Below are 24822 nucleotides of genomic sequence, written 5' to 3'. Positions count from 1 at the left end.
TACATTTATTTATTTCAATTTATTCATAATGTACTTTATAACTTCACATTGTATTGAAAATACAAAATTTTAACTCATCCTACTCTATTCATATTGAAATCCGTCTGTTTACAATTTAACTGAAAGTCCAAGCATTGGGTAATGCCATAAGATGTTTTTGCCCAACCGACCTCTGACCTGTTAGAACCTTAATGCTAAAAAATTATCATCTAGGTATCTTTAGAATTATAAGCAACAAATAGATTTAGTAAGTTCCGAATATCGACGACGGCATTTCATTTCTTCCAAGAGAGGACATATTGCACAATTGAAGAATTCTACAATGTCATTAATTGAATTATTAGTACGATATTGTATTATGATACATTTAGTATATTTCATCTCGTTACGTTTAAAATATTAGTATAGTTAGAACTTTTTACAAGTTACTGTTTTTGATTTTATCAAATATATTAATACAGTACGAAAGCGGAACAAAATCAAAAATATTTTTCCCAGGAAGAAAGGGGAATATGGATAAATCACATAAATCAACTGAAAGTTAGAAAAAATATACAAAATAGGTAGGACTTATTTTTTCGCCTCATTAAAATATCATCAAAATATAAATGTTTCAAAAATACATTCATGACCGAGGTTCTGAAATCGCAAATTCATATTATTTCAGTCACCAAAGGAAAGTATATATATTTTATAAACCTTTGTGCAAGGATCCTTATTTCTATCCCAAATTTAAGTGATTAACAGATTAATGAAAAATTATTTGTTTCATTTGCTAGTGCTACACGAACTCATTACAAAAATTTTTTTATACATTGAAGTTGGTCACAAATAATTAGTACTGAGATTAAGTTTATTTTCGGTTCGTGATAAATACTTACTATAACATTATTAGACACATTATATATCTATTGTAAAGATTCCTATCGAATAGGTAATTTGTGTCACTTTCGTAATAAAAAGCAAAATTCGCAACAATGTACTGTCGGTTCGAAGATAAAGAAAACTTCACATTTAGTTTGGATCTTTCCAAAAAAATTTTGTTGTTGAAAATAGTGCTGTTTATTTCAGATGGCGCTAAGCTACAGGTCATTGTTGTGAAAAACGAGCGTAAAAGTAACTAGATGGCGTGCAAAATTGCCTCAAATGGTTTTAACATTGTCACTGTTCTACTATCCTATTCTTTATACAATGGTAAAAGACTACATAGTGGAAAAAAACGACAAAGCCACGTTTCGGGGTGGAATTTTCGCGCTTCTTCTAGTAGCAATTATTTAAGAAATAATTTCGCTATAAATAATTAGGTCTAAAATAAATCGAATAAGTTCACAAACCAACGAAAAGCTTACGACAAAAGCATTTAATTACCCCACGGCAACTGATTTTGACAATTCGTTGGATTGCTCAAATTACTGATAATGTTACCGCGACTACAATGGTCGTAATCGCAATATGGATCGAAGAATATTTCTGGCGTTGTGAATGTTTAGTGGAACGCACTCAGTATCAGCAAGTTGTCATTTGTCAGTGTCTGATTTGAATCTTTCCGTTTAAAATACTGATTTAAATACTGTTAAAATACAATTTTTTTTAAAGGCACAAAATGTGTGATAGTCCATCTAAACCTCTTTATCGTAACCAAAAAACTCAAGTTATAAATGCAGAAACTGAAACTTCAGATTCAAGCTCAACAAAATCTGATCAAGGATGGAGATATTTGACTATAGTAGCTCTCTATGATGAATTAATACGTTTATATCAATACCAAGTTGAAGATAGAAGAATGTTACAAGATGGTTTTTACAATTTTGCAGAACAAACATTTTTACTCTATGAAGAGTGGAGAAAAACTATAACAGAACGCGATGGTCTTAGAAGTGAAATAGATAAAAAAATTGATGAAATAAATGATTATAACAGGCGCCTTAAAAGTGCTAGAAAATTGTTAGATGACGAAACCAGGAAAAGAAAAACTGCTGAAAATGAACGTGATTTACTTCGGCATCAAATTGCAAAATTTTGTAATTCACTAGTTAGGGATGGAAGGAACAAACTTGCCGATGATACTAAGGAACAAATTAGTAGTATTTATCCAGGTAAATTTAGATTCTTATGATAAAAACATTTTTCTCTTTCAATACAGAATTTGATTTATAGGTAGAATAAGTTTTAGTGATGCTGAACGTCTTAGTGCTATAAAAGAAGTTAACTCAACAGGTTCCATGCTATCTGATTTTAGTTATTCTCGTTCAGAGGATGATTTAGACTCTTCCAGAGTAAATAAAGGATGGAAAAGTCTGCAAAGTGATGTAGTGGAAGAACCATTAAGTAAAAAGCGAAGGTGTGTAATTCAATTTCTATTTGAAAATGACCATTCTCGACAAATTCAGAAACAAAAAATTCAGGCTTACCAAATACATATTTATATTCCGTCTAGTATATAACAAATAGTACTTTGGAATTTTTTAGATCTTCAACAAAGATTGTTGAAATTGGAAGTAAAGATACTGTTAGAGCCACTACAACTTTAACTGTCAATAAAGATGGCCCTATTACTGCTACATCAAAAATTGAATCCATTCCAAAATCTGATGGTGAATGTATTGATCCTCCAAAGTTGGTGTTAGAATCGTGGAATCAACAAAGTATAAACAATAATATAAGATTTTGTATATATTTTATTATTTTATACATGTTTCAGAGAGAAAAGTTGGAAATCCACAAAGAGATGTAGGTGGTAACTACAGACAACATTATTTACAACAAAAAACTATTGTGATGCCTAACTTTTGTTCTGTTTGTGAAAAACACATTCGTTTTGGAAAAACTGCCTATAAGTGTAAAGAATGCAAGCTGTTTTTCCATGCAGAATGTAAGGATATGCTACCAACACCTTGCATACCTGTTGTAAATACACCAACTTCAAAGAAGTTCACTGGGATTCTTTCTGATTACACACCTATAAGATCTCCAATGGTACCATCATTAATTGTACATTGTGTCAATGAAATTGAGAGCAGAGGATTAACAGAAATGGGGATCTATAGGATTCCAGGATCTGAGAAAGAAGTTAAAGGTTGTTTATTCATTAAATATTACTATGGCTACTTAAAAATGCCACTAAGTCATGATAAAGTTTTTTTTGCTATCTTAATATATATTCTTCATCTACCTGCTAACAACCTCAAGTGAAATATTCTGACTATCTAAAATACACAACAGAAGATAGATCTAATTAAGGGTTACATTACACTGCAATTTATTGTGCCCCCCTATCAGTTAGAGCTGTTTTCACTTCTAGTGTTCTAATGCTCTCCAGTATCTGTGCTGTCTATACCCAATTTCATCATGTGCTTTCTAAACTGCAGTGCCCTATCAGGAAGTGTAGTTCATTTTTGCCTAGGCACAACTAATTTTTTTTGTGTCAAAGCTCCTGAGAATTTATTAGAGTGTTCCAGTCTAGGTAGAGTCTCATGCTAATAAAATAGATGTTTGCTCCTTCTCTGGCAATATATAGTAGTTCACAATATGAAACAGTTTCTCCAATTAGAATTGTAAGTTCCGTACAAATCGAATAAAAAATTTCAGACATATAATGAGCTTTTGTTGTTTTGTCTCTATTTCACTTCAATATTAAGAAACCTATATTTCTATTGTTATCAATTATGATAGTATTATTTATGAAATTTTCTTAATTCATGTTAATCATCACGTAATTATACACTAATTTACAAACTTTTACATTCCTTTTGTACAGCAAGTAACTTTCTATAGCCCACTTTCTGTTCCTCCCAATTTTTTCAGTGTGACTAACACTTTATAACCAGCCCTTTTAATACCTAGACTAGACTTATTGAACAATTAAATTTCAATGTAATGTAATGTCAATTCAACTGTTTTGTGAAATTATTTTTAGTAGTTGGATCCTACATTAGTGGTAATTTTATACCTTTGTTGCAGATTTAAAAGACAAGTTCTTAACTTGCCGAATACCACCAAACCTCAAAGAGATTGATATTCATGTAATCTGTGGATGTATTAAAGATTTTTTACGCTCCCTCACTGAACCTCTGTTAACTCATACCCTTTGGTATGACTTCATTACAGCTGTGAGAGCAAAAGACCTTAATGACATAACACCAGCATTGTATGAAACTATTTCAAAATTGCCTCACCCTAATAGAGATACATTAGCATTTATAATGTTACATTTACAAAAAATTGCACAAAGTCCCGAGTGTAAAATGCCTGCTGAGAATTTATCTAAAGTTTTTGGCCCAACCATAGTTGGCTACTCCTGTGATTATCATAAGCCAAATAGATTAATAGAAGAAACTAAATATATCATTAAAGTTATGTCACATCTTTTGAACATACCTTCTGATTTTTGGACCAATTTCATTAATGTGTGTCTCACTCCATCTACGAATAGACTTCAACAGACACCAAGTACAGATTCTCTATTGAGACCAACTACCACTAGAAGTTTCACTCCAGGTAAATTAAGAAAGAAAAAAGAGGGCAAACTTTTTGGAACCCCACCAGCTTATCAGTAGTGTAATTGGTCTGTTGTGAAGATGGATTTAATGTAAAGTTAATTTACTTCATATCTTAAAGATTTTATTATAGTCATTTTCATTTAAAATCTAATAGTATAAAGGCCATTTCAAGATGTCACAGCTTTCTGCTTTTTTATGGTCAAGATTTATCACCTGGTGTATTTGTAAGTATCTAACCACATTCAGAATTTTTTCTTAATAACAATATTCTTGATAAACATATGAACATTATAAAATTTTATTACTTCAAAGTTTATTTACTACAAGGTGATCCAGAACTGTGTACATTAATGTGTAGAGCTGCTAGTCTCTGACGAAAAATAAGGGTTCCGCTTTATCTTAAGTTCTTGCTAATCCTGAATAATATATAACCCTTGGAAATGGTGAATTGATATCCATTTTTCTTTTAATATCTGCTGGTTTTATTTACAGTGATTATGAGTCATTATGGTAATTCATACTTCTTTTCCATAAGCATACAAGGTAGCCTTGATAAGTAATGGTTGTTATGAATAATTACAAGAGAATCTTTTTTGTTTAAATGATTGAAAATAGAAAAAATGTGACATGTAATAATAACCTTCACTTATCCTCCTAAAATACCCTGTATTTATGTGGAATGAGGTAGGTGGTTTCTTGGATTTAATTATCCTAATGCCCGATAATCACCAAAATACTAATTCAACAATCAAAATTGCTTGACAGATATAATTTCAAAAATAAGGTTCTTAATTAACCCTATTAAATGCTTGAGGATATATTCCTTAGTATTCAGTTTTACAAATTTTGTATATCACGTAAGTCTCTTATAAAGTTTGTTCCAAAAATTAAATAAAAAACACAATTTTTAAATTTTAAAGACATATAGTCTAAGAGCCAGCTTAAATCTGACAATACATATTCTTATTATTATATATATTAAGCGATGGGTAATAGCTATGTTCGGCCACGGTAGGTGTGGGGTCCTTCAGGTGAGAATTAAGAACATTTTTATAGTATTTTATGCGGTCTGTCGTTTTTTTAATGTAATATACTTCTAAAAAAATTGAAAAATAATTATGTCTGCCGATTTTAAAGGTTGTAACATTACAGCAGCCACTTTTTTAAAAATCGAAAAAAAAAACATAATTTGAAAGTATTTTATACTATTTATTGAACTATTTTAAGCTAATATTGTAAACAGAATGTAAACAGAAGTTCATTTTTACATATTTTTGGTTTTAGGCACCAAAAAACCTGTCTAACACTGGAAAGATGCTTTATTATTATTGTTTTTAAAACATGCGAAAGTACTTAATTAAATCTTATTTTTATACTTAAACTTTATATTTTATAAATTTTATAAGAAATAAAACTCAACAAATACAATAAAATTTCTTTATTCATAACACCGATTCTGAAAAAGTGCTAATACTAAGTTGCAATTTCTGGAACCGTTCGTGATATTCATATTGAATACACTGTTTACACCACCACTACACCTACACTCACAAAATAAGTCTTTTAGTTTACCTTCAGCCTCTGAAGACGAAACGCGCGTCATCTAGTGTCGTCGGCTAAATATGAATAAGTAGGGGTTGTTCTGTTTGTTAGGATATTTTTCCCCTGTATTGTACTGAGAAAGTCAAATTAACTTCAAAAATGTCAAAATTTAATCTTGAAGTTTTATAAACCTTTTTTCTGTAATCCTTTATTTTGGTTGATACATTGAATTAAAAATCCCTTATATTACAATATAAATAAAGGGGATAATTAATCGAGATTCAGTATACCTGAAATTTGTGGAAATACACCGATTATTCTTGGATTATTGGTCAAGTTTGTATCTCAAATTCACTTTATTTTCAAATCATTTTAGTACTATTCTGGGTTATTGCAGATTGCAATCGGTTGATGTATAACTCTATTAAGGACCAAAAATGGTAATAAATCACTCTAAAGACATTGAAAAAACGAACAATCCAATATTATAGACTTGTCTGTAGTATTAGACAACCAAAAACAATTGCAGAATTGTCTACGGCGGGAAAAGCGAGCGGAGATTAACCAGCTCTAAATGGGAACATTACACGAAAACACGTGATTTAAAAAATAATAAACTGAGGAGAAAAATCTGATCCGGGTTAGTTTTCTAACATTCAGATCTCATAGTTTCCCAAAAGTCCTAAAATAAATCAATGTTTACTAGTATTTTCTATGTATAGGCGCCTCAACAAGTTAAACAAGCACCAAGGAATCCTATTAAGATCAAGAACAGTCCCAATGTTCTAGATATAGGTGCTCTTTGTTCAAATCAACACATCACTACAATTTTAATAGTGTTTCATTTTCAGAAGGTGGAATCGTATAGTCTCAACAAAACTTACGAACTCTGACTTTTTACTGCTTATTTGTTTATTCAAGTTCATGTTCTCACAACCTAAGAAAATAGATGAGCCCATCTTCAATGATAATAAATTACCGCGGCTTCATTCCTGTGTGTCCAGGCAGGTTAAATAATAGAATTTACAATAAAGTTACTACGTATTTATGCGTAGCCTATACGAAGACGGATCCATTCACTCTACCTCTGACCCATTTATAAGTCAAGACAATTATCATTACGTCACATTGTAACCTATAATGTATAGGCTGACGCTAAAAACTCAACACGTTGAAACGTAAATAGAGTAAGAGCCGGAATTGAAACGAGTGGAGCACCCACAACCGCTACCACACGAAAATGTTAACAAAATCCATGATCTCGTGTTGGAAGTTCGACGTGTGAATATTAGGCAAATAGTTGAATAAATTAGTGTTTCTTTCCACGTAGTACCTACATAATATACTTAATGCCGAACTGAACAAGAACAAATTATCATCACGATGGGTACCACAAATGTTAACAAATGCACACAAGATAACTTGATAAGACATTTACTGTCGTCTATGAATTAGTAAAGACTAGGCAAAGGAATTTACCTGTAAGTAACTGTGGATTAGTAATAGATGATGATTTAAAGACCAAACTACAAAGTGAAGAGTAGAAACATTGAGGCTCACCACTGCTGAAAAAATTCAAGATGAAACTTATGCCAATATAGTATCAAAATCACGTGAGGCGATAAAAGAAAAACGCCAGGAAAGATCCACCTAGTCATAGGTTCGCATTTGCACTAGCCAGAATAGAACAGACAGGTCTCGAATTAGTTGAGCATCGGCCATATTCTTCAGCGATTACCAACTGTTTCTAAAACTTAAAGAACAACTGTTGGTAAACGATTTTCTTCCGAAAATAAAATCATACGTGCGGTAAATCAGTAGTATTCATATGTTATAAACAATCTTTTTTTTGAAACCCATTAGAAATGCTATAAAATCGATGGAAAACATGTTATAACTTATGAAAATGAATTCTCTGCTAATTTTTTATTGTGTGTTAGGGAAGGAAACAAAAGGATCACCCCTCGTATAAGCAGTGGGTCATTTTTGAACTGGTTACATTCGATACAGTATGGTTTGTTCCTTGAGCTGTTGATAAATAAAAAAACTTCTTTATTTACCCATTTTTTAATGTGCATACTTCAAATTTTCACAATACAATTATAGTTAACACTACATTCCATTGTAAAAACTCAAATTTAATTACAGCAGAATAAATTAAAAAATAAATAAAGTGACAGTACAAAAGTGGCTAATTCTTGTATGTTCAAGTTTCTTAGATTCGCATCAAAATTAAAATACATATAGTAGCACTATTTAATAAATTTCTTTCCCAAATGATTTTTCATTCAGTATTTGTCAAGCGTTCCAAAATATAAAATTATGGAACTTGATACTACAAGAATCCATCCATATCGATATTACTATCACTTGAATACAAAAAATCATACATAGATGATTCCAGATCGTTTACATTGTTGTCTTGTTCAGCTTTGGAAATTTTTATATCTTTTCCTGCTCTTCTTAAATCCAAATCTCCATCCAATTCTTCGTCAGATACACCTGCAAACTTTTCTCTAACATCTTTCATAATACAAGCTTCTAATTTTTTATGTTTGTAACATTTGAAAAAGAACATAGGTCTAATTAGCTCCCGAGAAAGGGGGCTTCTTTCTTTTTTTACTTCGGGTACACATTGCTGCAAAAAGAAATAGCGATTAGTACATTATTTAGCATATTTTGATTTGAATGAACACTTTTATACGTTAAATTATCTTAAATAATATATATAAATAAATATAGAACCAAACGATCGTTATGGCATTGTAGTCAGCTAGAAATGAAGATCATAATAAAAGATGTTTATAGTAAATTTTTGGTATTGGTTGAAGGTCACTTACAAAAATTGTAGACAGGTACAATGTAACGATCGTTAATGTACTTTGCAATAAGCCAAAGTTGTTTTTAAAGAAAGAAAGTTTGCTAATACCGATAAACTGAACTATTATGATTCCAAAATCTCAAATTATATGATAGTTTCTCAAGAAAACACTTTTATAGCACTTTTATAGAAATTGGATTGTCCGTGAAAGATATAAAAAATAATTTCGTTGATGTACATCTCTCACGTAAAAAGGTTTCAAACTATGATAGTGTGATTAGTTTTGAGAAAAAGCTTATTTTGCTTTGTACTTTGATGTACAATAAGCTTTTTTATTTAAAATACTAATATAAGAGTACGTAATAATTTGAGAAGCTACCATGTAATTATAATGTGATGAAATTTCTCAAAACATAATATTTTCGATTTCCAAGTATTCATATATTTGCTCTATTCCAATCGACCGATTCAATTATACTACTCGTACTATTTAAATAAATAATATGTGTAAGCAGTTATCTTACAGAAAATTGTTGACAAAAGGTCACGCCATCCTGCATGTCTTTTTTCAATTCTTCGGTGATAGGAAGATTTCCAATTCTTTCGTTAATTCTGTTATAATTTGGTTCTAAATTCTCATCTAAATAACCTAATTCTTGCATGACACAAGTTATATTTCTAACTCTTCCGCTTATTCTGGTTGTTAGAAGTTCCAACTGGTTTTTCAAATCCATATTCCTCTAAAAAAAAGCAAAATACGTTTTGAGTCCATTTACTGGGAACGTAAAAAATGTGAAGTAATGATAAATGCATGGAAAATTTGGTCTTAAAATGACTGGCGTTTCTAAATTTATAGCAAAGAAACGGATTAGTAAAACAGTAGTATTTTTTTAAAATAATATATTCCTTGTTTATGGCTGCTTTACCAACATTTTATGATTTAATCGAGAGCCGAATTAGAATAATATACAAATTCACTTATTATCAAAAACGGTTTATTATAAAAATATTTTACTTTACAGACTAGGAAATAATAAATGCATACCGCCATTCTAGTTCCGTAAAATGCTTGTCCAGCAGATGGAAAGTTGTAGGGAGAGAATGGAACTTGTGGATAACCTGGATAGAAGAATGGTAATTGTACTGGGTTGGCTAAAGGAGATCCATAAAAGTTCGCTGGATTAAATCCTGGATATTGCTGTTTAAATGACTGTTGAGGTAATGGATTCTAAAACATTAGAAAAATTATTAATAGAACATAATGCCCAGAAAAAAATGTGCCGTACTTTCAAATTTAAACAGTTTTATAAATTTTATGAAATGCAGCATGTGGGCACGTCAATAACCAAATATTACTACTTAAAAGTTATTCTAGAGCCAATAATAAAAGGCAGTATTAAATAGAGCCTGATCTAAATTAGATAAGGCGTCATGTTCATGAAACTTTTATTCTAAACCTAAATTATTTTTTGGTTCAACTTTTGTTATTGAAAAAGACATCTTTGTTTTAGAAATTCTGAATGTTTATCTTCTTAAATTGAAAAATTATAAACGACAATGACAAACATAAAAAACGAAAAACACAGAAAGTAAATACCGGTAGGTATGCCATCAAGTTAATTTAGAAGCTAAGTTAAAAGATTGAGTAAAAGTATTTATGTACTTGAATATTTAAGCTACTATGCGTTTCTATAATCGAAAACGTCATTATTTATGTAAAACACGGAACTTTCTTTAAAATAACATGTAGGTGCGAAATTTCCAAATCTTTTGTTTCGAAAATTGATCAATATAATCAAGATTTAAATTTTGAACTGTGTCATATTCATTTGATAATATTTATGAGATATAAATCACAGATTCCCAACCTTTTACAAGAAAAAAAATCCAATGCCCACCTTCACATAATAGATATACCAATTATATATTTCTATTATACCCTAGTAATCACGAATTAAAAATTGATTTTTTTTTTCTTTCCAATGGAACTCTCATCGGGTCATATTAATTAATTAAAAATACAAAATTATGTTAAAATAAGATTTTTTTAATTCAGACAAAGACCATAGAAGTGCTGAAACAAAAGTATATCTAAATATAAAAAACTTAAATATTGATGGGATAGATAATTGAGGCTGGTGCAATTTGTTACTATCAGGTTTGCAATTCAATCTCTAATCACCAAGCTCAGTAACCAATCTATTCCTTTTCTTAGATAGACATTAGTTATTATACTGAACTCACGTATTTTATCAGAAATTTCTGTATCATTTCTTAAAATCCAGAGTGGAGAGCTCATATTTTTTGAGCTGGGCTATTAGTATTTGAATATCACTTTTATGTCTTATTTTCACGATTTCTTCTTCTTAATTTGACGATTCTGCTGTACCTGCATGTAGGAAGAGGGCGAAAACCCCGGGTAGTATATTCATATTTAAAATATCTTACAATCACTGTGTAAAATCAGCATAAAGAGCGTCCAGGTATTGGCGGTAAGTATGATTTATCAATATTGTTGATAATATCGGAAAGTTGCTATATTACCCACCTCTTTCTAGGTGAATAAAAATTTTCCCATAAAAGCAGCTATGAAGTTTTTTGTTTTTATTAAATTCAACTCATCAACTTTCAATGGATATTAAAGTCATCGAATAGTAGAAATAGTAGAAAGTAGAAGACATTTCGTCTCAATGTGTGATTTTCAAAATAGGAATACAAATAATTTTAATACATTTAATTCAATTTAACAAAAAATAATAATTTTGGTGAAAATGTAAAAACTATTATGAAATTATGATTGTATTATACAAAATAAAGATGATATGAATAAAACGTTTTAGAACATGTTAGAAGCAAACCTGTGTTAATTTTGAATGACCGGTAATACCTCAACAGTAGACCGCCATTACCCGCACCATAGGGTAATATCGGTCAATGAATCATTCCCACATCTTACCTTAAATGGAATAGGAATTTCTCTCTCTTGAATAAAAAACCACGTGTTATTAAATATAGATTGTCAATTATATCGGTTTAAACATTTTTTGCAAAAGATAACTGCTCACGTTTTTTTTTCTTCGCTTATTAATCGAATAAAATCAAAGTTATTTTCAAGTAATCACATAATGATGGTTCAACATCTTAACCATTTCATGTATTTATCTTTATTACTCAAACAAATTTATTTACGATTATTTCTGTGACTCGCCATTTTTTGTGGCTTTTCCGCGTTTGCAAATAATAACGAAATATTATTAATATTTACAACTTGATATGTAATAAAAAAAATCATTGCGAATTTTTTGGAAATGTATAGAGCATACATCTGTCTGATACAAGTCAACAGACTTGATAGACATTAGTAGCATTAGGTATTTATCATTAAAGGTATACGAAGTAATAAGTAACATGTATCTGAACTTACAATGTAGTTTGAGTAGCATATTTTAATTCTTTGTTATTTCTAATCATTATTCTAGATTAGAGGATGTTATATTTCTTTGAGCAAAGCACGCAATTTGAAATTTCATTCCGACATAACTAAACTAGATATTAAGATTCATTCTTAAATTCTTATTCAGTACTTAATGGAATTTAGTCAAATGATCGATTTATTACGCCGGATTCATAAATAAACCATAGCATCTAGCCGCGTTATTGCTACATTGTAAGATTAATGATTAATACGGAAAATTATTATCAAATACCCCTAACTGCAGTGTTTCTTGTGCACTGATTTAATTGGTGTGAGTCCAAATAATTTCATTTGAGTAACATTTTTATTGAGAGTAGTTTGCTTCAAAGAGCTTCTCTGGTTATTATACTAGACCGATGATAATAGATCTGGCACTGTTACAACAAAATAATAAATACTCGCTTAGTACTTAGTACTTAGAACTTACAAAAAATCCATATTCAATTACTAATTGATTTTATTATTTATGACATAAAAATACTGATATTTATTTCTACTTTTATAAATTTATTAAGAATGTATATAAAAATGGTACCAAAGATATGATTTAAGTTTTTGAGACTTTATAAATGAAAAAATATTCAACAAAATATAAATATTTTGATTTTGTTCTATTTTGTAAAGCTACCGTTAATTGTAAATAGATTCTAGTATAACCTCACCGGTCTAAAGGCAAGAATAGCCTGATGTAATTTTTCTGCTTCAATGGAAGATTGAGGAAAAGCAGAATTGTATCCTGGTACTTCTTGGGGTGTTTGGGGCTTAAGTTCTGGAGTTGGTGGTATTGGATTTGGAATGAAAGGTGTTTCTTCAAAACTTGAGCATTTAGCGCACGCTTTCTTCAATTCTTGTCTTATTTGTTTCACCACTTGCTCTCCAAAACAACTCTCATAAATCTAAAACCGAAGTAGTTTACAGTGATGAAACGTATTTTAAATTTACTTTTTTATTTCTTAAATATTAGATCATTAGTCTATTTACTATTCACAATTATTTTTTATTCCTATTATCAGTTTACATAAAGAATAGCACAAAAATTGATTGAAAATTTTAAGATGATTTTCAAATTCCTCTGATAATCCCTATGTTATTTGAAGATAAATGTTTCAAAACGAAACTTCTTGCTGGTAGGAGAATTCAACTACTCTACTTTTATTAGGAAATAAATTCTTGATTCTACTTTCGTACATAATATATTAATAAGGCGAATATAATGAAATAAATGTATTCAAAATTTTTCCCAGTGGACAAAATATATAGGAAGCGATCAATGAATTTAATTTCGGAAATGTAAAGATTGTTTTTGGACTAATGCATTGCGTTCTTTTCCTTATACATTACATGATAAATTTTAACATTCTGTATAACGGCGTACTGAAAACTCGTTTGGTTGACGAAACCATTTACAGTTAAAAACCCGCTAAACAGCTTTTTTTAATTGTTGATTCAATATATATATTTCTATATGTTTTCTTGTGTTTACATTGACCATAAGGAAGTGGAATAAAGTGAAGATTATTAAGGTGATTTGAAATTACAGGATTGGAAATCGTCATCCTTATCTAGGCGATTAGCGTGTGGGCTTATGGCTGAGGAAAGAAATTAACTCTCGGCTCATAACAAAGGACTGGATAGAATGGCATTTTTTAACACACAAATTTAGTGCCATTTAGTTCAAAATTTGTATTTTGAATGGATTTTATACTAAATACAGTGGTAAACTTTTCCTTAAAATGTTGAGATTAATTTAAATGTACAATGTCTCGACTTTGGGGCGTTGCACAATCAACTTGATTTTGTCGGATAAGGTAGCAACTTCGATATTTTTGAAACGAGCAGCCAGGTTATCAATTCTTTGATGACTATTGCTATTCGGGTATCGGATAAGCCAAAGCGCACTATTATATTTCTCAGATAAAATTAATTTCGTTTTTTTTTCCTTTCTTGGTAAATAGAATTACAAATAAAGTTTATGACTAATGAAAAAGCTTCAGCAAATTCAAAAAGAATAGATTTTCAATTAAACTGAATACTAAGAATATCAACAGCTATTACAGAAAAAGCGTGGATAATATTTTAATATGATCACAAAAGATCATTTGCAAATATTGTTGGTCACGGTTTGCTGACTAAAATATGAGAGAATTATGTTTTAGTTAATAGGACGATAAAACCGTAGTCTTCCACCGTTATTAGATTGTTATTTCTTTATCGTTCACTCAACTACTTCTTATTAGTTAATATGCTAATGTTTGTTTCCCTATTCACTCTATCTAAAGATTTCTTAAAATTTTTCTAATTTAAATAATACAAATAAATGATAAGTGTAAGATTCATCCAATTTTACGTAGGTTTATATGAGAGAAATCAACTTACCTTCATCATTGCATATTTCTTTAAGAATTTTTCATCATTACCACCAAAAGATGAAACGTTAGAAATAAAAAACACTACTAAAGTGATAATAATCAGTTTCATGTTGACGGACCTGAAAAAATAAATAAATGATTTCAGATATTTTGTACTCTAGGCAAAGTTTGAGTAGAATAGATGTTGTGGACTATACAAACCAAGAAATAAAACGCTCAAAAATCAAACTGGGAAATATACCATATTCAAACACAACTGCCATACCAACATTTAGTTATGTAAAAGTTAATGATAAAAAAAGAGATAAAAAATTTAAAATATATAAGGAAAGCACTGATTATATGAATTAAATGAGTTAAATATATTCGATTTAAGTGAAAAAGACAAATGGAACAATTGAAACGTAGGTAAGGTATGTCCAACAGCTAAAGTGAAAAACAATAATTTTGATGAGTAGGAGGACCGTTACACTTTTTATAAGTTGAATTTTTTTTGGACTTATAATTATTCACCTATTCATTAAAAAAAATGTTTGGAATTTTATATGAAATTTTTATATGAAAAAAAAAAACAAAAAATAGTGAAACTTACATTTTGTAATATCAATGAAATAGTTTCTTATTTATTAATAGACTTTTGTTATCGACCGTTTCTGATAGACTTAAACCGTTATTTTAGAAACTATCTAATTCAATTTTTTTAGTGTTTGTGAGTGGGGTAGATATGGATACTTTGTTATTCTTTCTCGTAAAATAAATGCAATATTTACCAACAATTAACCTTCAAATTATATAAACAACAATTATTTCATTGAGGAATATTTAATGAATGAAATTGTTTTAGTTAAGAATTGAAATATTTTTAAATAAATAGTTACGAAATGTACGACTTTAATTTGTTTATTATTTATAATGATTATAATCACAAAAAACATCGTTTATATGATATTAAAATGATTAAGAGCCGAAAACAATAATTATTTTTTCCTAATGAAGTTTAGAAATACAAAAATAAAAAGGCGTTTTCAGTTTGACTAAACGATACCCTAACTCCTAATAGCGTCAATATTACGTAATATTATAGTAGCCTGTTATGTTGTGTAAAAATTAATTGAAGGAAATAGAAAAACGTGAGTGGCAATAATTGCATACTTATTCTAATCTTAAGGAGCATGTAGAAAAGACCATTAATTTTTTTGATTTTGTACGATTGTGAAATCTGGCTTGCTTGTGAATTACTATTTTTATATACATTAGTACTTTTTCGAGAAGTACTAAATAGACTTCGAAAAAATGTCGGCAGAGTACGCCCAGATTTCGCAAATAAATGGATGTTGCACCGCGATAATGTGCGTTGAGTGTTTAGTTTTAAGCTTCCAGAAAGATCCCAGTGTTACCACATCCACTGTATTCGCCGGATCTGTCACCCCTATGATTACTTTCTCTTAATCAAAATCAAAAACGTCATAAAAGGAACGCATTTTGAATCGATTGAGGACATCAAAATAACTATGACGAGGGTTATGTTAGGGTGTGACGAGGGTAGTGTCGGGGTTTATTAGGGAATTACTTTAAAGGGGATCATGTTGTCACTGAATAGTTTTATAATTTTAATAATAAAATTATACTTAGTTGAAGTTACACATTACTAAATGTATGGACGCCTGGTATATTCAATGGAATTTTATGAACAAGAATACAAACTATCCGTTCAGATTATAAATACGTACTAATAATAGTTGAATCTGGAAAAAAATAAACTCTCAATAATACTCATATCTTTAGCTGTCAACGTTATATTTAATATTCATAAGTCATAAAGAAAGTATTTTTCGAATAGATATAATTAATTTCTCATGTGACCTAATGATACACTTAAAAGTAGCTAATTCTTGACTGGACGGAACACGTTTCGTTATGGATGTATAGAATACTAAGTATATTTAGACCGGTACATTTGCGAAAAAATGACATTCAGCATTTTAAATAATATGGGATTGAATAGGACATCTTTGTAATGTACAGATAGAATCTTAACGGATGGATAATGTAAGTGTTTTCAATTTATCATGATACTTTTTAATTGATTACCATAAAAAACCAAAATATTCTCATCCAAGCAAATATTTATACCAAAATAATGGAGTTTTATTTTAGGTCAATCATAACTTTTGTTGTATTTCATATTAGTTGTTAGTTATTGCATGTGTTGAAAAATACTATTTTGGTAGCAAGAAAAAATGTGATATCCTTTCTGATAAAATATATATACTTAGTTAAATAAATGTACGTGACATGTTAAGCAGATTTCTGTTAGTATACAGGGTTTCCCACGATGACTATCTGTATATGGCAAAATACTTACAGTCAAATCATGAAAATTTCTACATTTGAGTTTTCGGATACGATATTTTTAACTAAAATATTTTCAAAGATAGCCGACTTCCGGTTCTACTTTTGTTATTTTAAATAGAACATCTTGTATATTAATACATTTTTGAAATCTACGTAAAATTTTAGTATACTTTTGTTTAAAAACTTTTTTCGAAAAATGCATACTTTTTGAGTTATTAATTTTTTTGTAAAACATTTGACCGCTGCACAGCTTTATAAATTATATTTCTACGAGGATAGAAATTGATTTCTATTCGGATGCTTTTAGCAAGGTCAGACGTATTTGAATCTATGTTTAAAAATTTTTAATTTTATACAGGGTGTGTATAAAAAGTATTCAAAATTTAACTTCATAAATAACAAATTTCTTTATTTTTTTAAATAGAAAACCCAGTTTCTTCTAATTTAACGCATTCAGGGGTAAAATATAAGGCAAATCCATGTATACTTTCCTATACCTAAACTTTACCGTTATCCAGCTATTAAATGTTTTTTGTAAATTTTTAGAGATGCAGGTGTAGTCTAAATTTTATTTTGACCCGTTTATACAAGCACTAAGAAATACATATAAGTATTTTTATTTATCTTGTCAAGGTCTGTAAAAAAATTGTATTTACTACTACTTTAAGTCGTTTCTGAGATATTTAAGGTTTTAAATTATTATTGTATTTTGTAACAAGTTTTAATTTTTTATGTATACTTTTAGTAGGCTTTATAAAAAATGAGACTTATTTAACTGTCATTAGTAAATTGTTGATACTTTCGAAAATCGTTAAAATTGCTCGTTCTCAATTTAATAACGAATAAATAAAATTTAGACCTCACCTGCATCCCTAAAAATTTACAGAAAACATTTAATATCTGGATAACGGTGAGGTTTAGGTATATACATGAATTTGCCTTATTTTTTACCCCTGAATGCATTAAAGTAGAAACAAACGGGATGAAGTTAAACCATTTTCATATCTTTAAGGGTATTCTCATAAAAAAATTAGTTATAAGGGTCTGCAACGGTCAAATTTTTTACAAAAAAACTCAAAATCAAAAAGTATGCATTTTTAGAAAAAAGTTTTTTCACATACTTAACTAAAATTTTATGTAGATTTAAAAAATGTATTAATATACAGAGGTTCCATTTAAGTTACCATCTTTGAAAATATTTTTGTTAAAAATATCGTATCCGAAAACTCAAACTTAGAAATTTTCATGATTTTACTATAAGTATTTTGCCATATACAGATAGTTTTAACTCGACGTGGGATATTGACGTAATTAGCTATTTTGAATTTTAATTTGTTTTTGAAAGATGTGAAGGCTAGACTTATTTTCGTGTGCTTGGTAATTTTTTTCCAACAAATGGCTCAAAGAATATATGAATTTATTAGAAAATGACAGTAAATGCTATTACGCGCTTACACGGTTGATTCGAGCAAAAAAAGCGCTATGAGAGCTAGGAGCTTATCAAAGAAAGTAAACAAGAAATTTCAGGCGATATCTGATTTGGAGAATTTGATTAGAAGAATTTCCGAGAAAAATTGTCGAGTCACTATGAGTAAAATTGTTGATAATGTTGGTATATCAGTATGTTCATGTCACGCAGGATGTTAGGGTGGAAACGGGAGAATTGTCAAATAATTATTGGTTAGAAGCTATTGACAAACTTCAAAGAAGATCTAGATTTATTTAGAAGGATCATAATTGATGAAGAAACTTGAATATATGGGTATGGCGTTAGAAACAAAACCTAATCATACCAACGCTAGCAAAGAAATAATTATATATTCAAAATGACAAATGATGATTGAACCCACTTGATTTTTACGTTTTACTCCTGAAAACACACTAAATGTTCCTATTGTATATTAGTACATTCAGTATAAATATCACCTTCTAAATCGTTATATTCAGCAAAGAACAGATTTGACAATCCACTAATTGAAGATCCAGATCTAATTTTTTATTTTGGCAAAGAATATTTTTTATATTAAAGGCGGTTATTAGAAGGTATGTGATATTTTGATAGATAATATTGAAACTAATCATTAATATTAGGAGAACTGCAATTCATAATAGAAATATTTCGTCTAGTTTCCTAAATCTTTACATAAATTGTATGCGTTTCTAATCCACAGAAGTGTGTTTATTGAGAATGCTTTATAGAATGAAAAAAAATCAGTTCTAATCGTGCATTAAGGATTTCCTTGTGATTAATACTTCAACTCTTATTAAAAGAAACAATACAATGACTCTATTTTGTTGAAGTAACACCATATGATAATCATTTTTTCTTCTTTTCTTAATAGTTGAATAAATTACATTCATCTTAAAGTAAAATTAATCCTGAATATATGATATATATTGTGTCAAATGTACATTGCTTAATCATGGAAATTTTATTGAATTGATTATTGTGGCTTGTGATTTTTTTAAGCAACATAGAATATTAGAAACACTCATTTCAAGTGAGTGTTTTGAGTTTCAGGACGATTTTAGGTGTTTCAATCATTCGGATCTAAAATCAAAATTGTGTAGCGAGACTTACAAACAAAGTAAAAATAAGAGAAGAATGCAATAGAAAAAAGACAATCATATTAGTTAACAGTACCAGTTTCAATGTTAATATTGATTTAAATAGTACACTCATTTATTAATTTTATCAGTTTTGATCAGGTTTTTAATTAGTTCTACGATTTTGTATGAAATAATGAAGGATAGTATTTTTCAGTCGGGGAAAATATATACTCTTTTATCAACTTACGACTAAATACGACTAAAAATATGGTATATCGAAATTAATAATAAGAAAGTTTCCTCGAAGTTGATTATTCACATAGAATACTTCATTTTCGAATATATCATTCGTGTTACAATTGTGTTTTCATGTAACTACAAATTATTCAATAGAAAGTTTTCATTTATGAATCATCCCATTTGTTGTCCCTTAATAATTGATTATTTGATTTTATCCTATACAAAGGTAGGTAGGTACTTTTCAATTGAAGAAAATTCATATTCTTCTGTCAACTTACGACTGATAACGATTTTATATCTTATAATTGTATTTTGAATTTTAGATCATGAATCTTTTTTAAAAAAAATAAAGTTATAATTAAAAAATTTACAATAAGAAAGTTTTCCATATAACTTGAATAAGTTAAATAACTAACTAAAATATACACCCGAAATATTTCGTTTTTTGATGCTATTCGAGTTATAATTTCGCTCTGCGAACCACATACATAATTACAAATTCATCAATAAAAAGTTCCATATCTTTCTCTTAGTTTAATTCAAAACTATATTTAAATATCAATTTTTTTTAATTAAATATTATCATATTCACAATTTCATTCACAAGATTATTTACAAAGAAAAAATTACAATTCCAAAATATTTTTGCTAATAATCTTCTCTAGAAATATCAAATGTGAAAATTCAACATCATTTAGTTCAGAAAGAAATATTTGAAAACAAAAAAATTATCAGAAAAATTATTGTTATTGAATAGCTTTTTTTATGAAATAACTTTTATAAATTAAAATCTTGAATCTTACCGTTTAAATACTTCTTATACTTCTGAATCAACGAAGTCTTTCACTCACTATCATCCACAAGTACTTCTTAAGAAACCATCTTCGTCCGTTTTATATTCCACCACCTCTGCGAAGAGCGTTGTTCTTCGAATTCACATAATATACATACACGCACGCGAACTTCACCGGTAGATGTTGATGAGCAAGTTCATGGTTTCCGAGGGTAATGTGTCTTCGATGATTTGTTCTTCGCCTTCAAAGGTTCAAGTACGTTTATGCAACGGACTTATTACATCGTCAGGAAGGTCACACTGGTCACTGAATTGTGAGATGACTGAGAATAATAAAAATTCACATACATAAATTTCATGAGATTAAAGGACATTTAAATGTAAGCATGTTTAAATATGTTGTTTATTTCAAGTTTTTGGTTAGTTTACAGTAGGAAAGTACTCATATATCTCTTACTATAAATGAAATTTCAAATGAATGTTTTGTTGATACATGTAATATCAACGGTTTCGGAAAATTTCTAGGCATTTTCACTTACATCTGATGAGTACCTACACTGTCAGGGTATTATAGACAAATGTATTTCAATACCTTGATCTGCAACGAATTCACCTGTACGGCATTCTTATCTATCCCATATATAAAGTACCCAGATATTTTTGTTCAACTGCTTAAGATAAATTGCCCTATTGATATAAAGATTGGATAATATCTGCTATTTTAGTTTCTGTTGAATTTAGACCAAACTTTTGTCCTTAGGTTATTAACCGATCTATCTGCAGCACCTAACTTTTGGTAACTTGATGTGTTCAATATCCATGAATTAATAAAGTAATATCCAACGAGCGAACGTCTTAAAAGGACAATTCTACTTCGGCAGTTATAGGCAACACATAGCACGATATTCGTCATCTAGAAATCCCTATTTGTACATGTGCAAACATTGTTGCATGAGCAGCTTTTCGCTCAAAGCTGCAAGCGTTTATAAACTACTCAATAGAGGCATTATTTATTTACAAACAGTTGCAGCGGCTGCGGATATGATAATGGTTTCAAATAGGAGAATAAATAAAACAAAGTGGTGAAAGAGAGAATCATATATTGATCTAGAAGCTCAAAATGATTTTTACAAGATTGCTGAAGAGGCAAATTGGCTTCAAACTTTTACTTGATGAGCTAAGATCTCATTTATCACAAGAAAATCTTGATGTGTCAGCAATATTTAGATATTTGGATACCGGCGATAGTTATTCTCATTTATGTGCATACTTTGGATATTAAAATCAAGCAGTTCATTTTGATTATGATGTCAGAAAGTTTTCTTCAGAACAAGAAAGTATATAATGCTGTCCATGAGTTTTTAGCAAAACTTAGAAAAAAAGGTTTTAAAAAAATCTGTGATTATTTTTCAATATATTCCCCCTTGATTTCCACACACGTCTGATTAAAGCTTCTGTGCCATTATAAAAATATGATGCATCTTTATAGTCAAAATGTTCGTACATCACCTATTAGATATTTTACCTCTGACTCGGTCTTCAGCTTTGCAAATAAAAAATGTCCGCGGTTTTCTTCGAAATTTTTTTGACGAAACTGCCTTAGTAAGTCATAGTAATATGCCGCGTTCACGATTGTATTTGACTCCTCAAAGGATACCCTCGCAGTACCAAAATATTTTAGCTATCACTTTTTTGGTGTTTTTAGTGACTTGCTTTTTTTTGGCACCGGCTCTCCTTTCCGGTGCCACCCAATGGAATCTCTTTTGAATGTCGGATTATAATAAAAGACCATAGTTCCATCATCTGTTACAATAGATTGGATCACACTTTCACATGCGAAACTCAAATAATCGCTCACAACATTTTACTTGACGCTGCTTTTGCAGTGCGCTGAGATTTCGAGGCATCCACCTTGCACTAATTTTTTTATATATAAATGCTCGTGTGGAATCCTTAGAAGACTTGTTTTGGAAATGCCAGTCTGTGATGAAATCTTTTACTTTTAGGCATCGGTCACTGTTTTCTGGAGTAGTCACCGTCACGGGACCTGCCGCCTTTTTAATTATTGAAAATGATGAGTCACCGTAAACCGCCTCTATTCTGTTTTTTATTTTTGTTGGTGCTCATGCTTTTGTTTATTAAAAAAATTTATAACAGTGCGAATCTCAATTTGGTACATTTTTCAAAACAAATTGGCTGAGTGATCTACTATAATAAAACTGATGGAAACAGCAAGCTGAAACTTCGTGTTTGTTGAGATTTATCACTTACCAGTGCATAAAGATTTGGACTGTACTAGGCATGTTCTTTGATTCTCACTGTACTACTATTTCAATCTGAATTGATAATAACTGTGGTTAACTTATTGTGTTAAAATTCACCTTCTACTAATAACTGTTCAACAGTTGAATTATTCCATTTTTTTTTTGATCCAGTTTAAATTTACCATTGTTTGTTCAACATGTAATCATGAACAATTTTGAATATATGTATATTATTATGATTGTAATTTCCTATGTGAGCGCTAAACTCGCGATTACTGTTGTTAGTTTGAAAAATCAATGGTTCAAAAATAATGACACGGGTACCATACATAATGATCAAATTAAGATGATAATATGATACACATGGTAAAAGGTATAATATAGAAGTAATAAATCTAAAACAGATTTAAATTCAAATCCCAACAAATCTACAATTGTTTCAAGAATTATCATTGTCAGAATTGGTTAGATGTGAGATTTTTAAATTATAAAATTCAGAATGTGTCGAGGCCAATGAGTTAATAAATTTCAAAGATGGAATATACTAACATCAATCATCATCCATTAAATTTCTTAAAATGTTGTTCAGTTCGCTCTAAACAGTAATTACCTACCAAATATTCTTCTGGATAACAAGCCATAATCTTAGGAAAAAAACTTAATATTTCCTTATATGCTACCCACTAACCCGTTCTCATTTCCCAAACTTATATCGGCACTTTGTAGAACGGAGACAATTACTTGTAGCTTATACTTTTCTTTGCTTTTAATTACTTAAGCAACTGGTCTTACCAGCAGCAGGTCTAACGAAATCTCTAATCTCTCTACAGAGAAATTACCATTTCTGTCATTTAGCTTTTATTAAAAACCTATTAGTTCTATCACATACAGTCAATTCTTGGATGAAAAAAAATAGTATGGCGGTACTTTTCTCTTATCAATCAAGTCAGCCTAATATTTGGCCCAATAAGGGATCCAGTGAGACTATCCCCATGTCATCTACTTCAGTTTAAATCACAATAAAACTTCATCTTTGTTAAGTATAGAGCCGTAATAATTGTTCTTGTGTATTATCTGCGCTCTGGGTGTGATGTTTGTTTCCATTAACAATCACCACGGAAGTATACAAATCTGTTTTTCGTAGAAAGAATTTTACCAACGTGTTATGGTTTATATTTCTCAAGAAAAGATCTAACAATAGCTTTGGTTAGATAATGGTAGGAATTATTTGTTTAGAAAATCAACGGTTAAAAAATTATTATTTACCTTTTCACAAATTATAGACACTTGAGTAAGAACTTGTTAAAACATTGCACCGTTATGTGGGAGCGTGATTATTCGAGTTCAGAGACGTCGTTGAAGGTTATATATATATATATATATATATATATATATATATATATATATATATATATATATATATATATATTCTTATTGGGAATGTGGCAATGAAACACCATAGTAAACTAACTTCAATACAGTCTGAGAAATAATTAATTAAGATTTGCAGTGGCTTTAAATTGTATTAATTCTTGTGAAAACTTAAAATTCATGGGATATTCAAAATGACATGTGAATTTTGAATCCCATGCTGAATACACTAAATAAGGTAACTAAAATTTCATTCGCAATGATAATAAATTTATTATATGAAACAAATAAAATAATAAAAATAAAATAATAACAACTCATTCCTGTTTTAATCTACGAGTTTTATTCTTTACCAAAAGGAGAAAAATAGATGAGAATACATTTGAATACGGTATTACATTTGTTTATTAAAGAATTAAAAATTAAAACTTTGTGATTAATTTTTCCAACATTTTACCATTTATAACCACTTAAGCATGTTAATTTTGGCATAGGATCATTGTATTATTTTACATTACAAAATATAATAAAAGCATACATGAA

The 24822-nt window shown here is 29.4% G+C and overlaps 2 protein-coding genes across 4 annotated transcripts; one reads left to right on the top strand and one right to left on the bottom strand.

Annotated features, from left to right (window-relative positions):
* Nucleotides 1–1502: 1502 nt before the first annotated feature.
* LOC130896959 (rac GTPase-activating protein 1-like) lies at nt 1503–11559 on the top strand. Of its 3 annotated transcripts, XR_009059640.1 has the most exons (7): nt 1503–2096; nt 2158–2341; nt 2470–2645; nt 2702–3076; nt 3961–4723; nt 9885–10080; nt 10374–11559. XR_009059640.1 is itself a non-coding variant. In XM_057805393.1 (5 exons), exons 1-5 carry the CDS (start codon nt 1604–1606, stop codon nt 4554–4556), a joined length of 1824 nt encoding a protein of 607 aa, XP_057661376.1. In that variant the 5' UTR covers nt 1503–1603; the 3' UTR covers nt 4557–5932. The 3 variants fall into 3 exon arrangements, 1 of the variants encoding a protein (XP_057661376.1); XR_009059641.1 differs by lacking the exons at nt 9885–10080; nt 10374–11559 and adding an exon at nt 5784–5932; XM_057805393.1 differs by lacking the exons at nt 9885–10080; nt 10374–11559 and having other exon boundaries at nt 3961–5932.
* On the bottom strand, nt 8117–14995 carry LOC130896966 (uncharacterized). The gene is made up of 6 exons (XM_057805411.1): nt 14908–14995; nt 14714–14825; nt 13000–13233; nt 9908–10090; nt 9387–9602; nt 8117–8679 (listed from the first exon to the last, which is right to left on the bottom strand). The coding sequence occupies exons 1-6, from the start codon at nt 14967–14969 to the stop codon at nt 8377–8379; spliced, it is 1110 nt and encodes a 369-aa protein (XP_057661394.1). The 5' UTR covers nt 14970–14995; the 3' UTR covers nt 8117–8376.
* Nucleotides 14996–24822: the final 9827 nt, after the last annotated feature.

This window comes from Diorhabda carinulata, chromosome 1 (genome assembly GCF_026250575.1).
Source record: "Diorhabda carinulata isolate Delta chromosome 1, icDioCari1.1, whole genome shotgun sequence".
In the NCBI taxonomy this organism is placed as follows: Eukaryota; Metazoa; Arthropoda; class Insecta; order Coleoptera; family Chrysomelidae; genus Diorhabda; species Diorhabda carinulata.
This window is presented reverse-complemented; position numbering and strand designations above follow the sequence as displayed.

Bases quoted from the DNA above. Each gene is read 5' to 3' on its own strand.
- LOC130896959 (XM_057805393.1), top strand. From the start codon at position 1,604: ATGTGTGATAGTCCATCTAAACCTCTTTATCGTAACCAAAAAACTCAA. The intron at 2,097-2,157 runs GTAAATTTAGAT...TTTGATTTATAG, and splicing joins AATTAGTAGTATTTATCCAG to GTAGAATAAGTTTTAGTGAT. The intron at 2,342-2,469 runs GTGTGTAATTCA...GGAATTTTTTAG, and splicing joins CCATTAAGTAAAAAGCGAAG to ATCTTCAACAAAGATTGTTG.
- LOC130896966 (XM_057805411.1), bottom strand. From the start codon at position 14,969: ATGGCAGTTGTGTTTGAATATGGTATATTTCCCAGTTTGATTTTTGAG. The intron at 14,826-14,907 runs GTTTGTATAGTC...TTATTTTTTCAG, and splicing joins TTTGAGCGTTTTATTTCTTG to GTCCGTCAACATGAAACTGA. The intron at 13,234-14,713 runs GTAAGTTGATTT...CTTCGGTTTTAG, and splicing joins AGAAATATGCAATGATGAAG to ATTTATGAGAGTTGTTTTGG.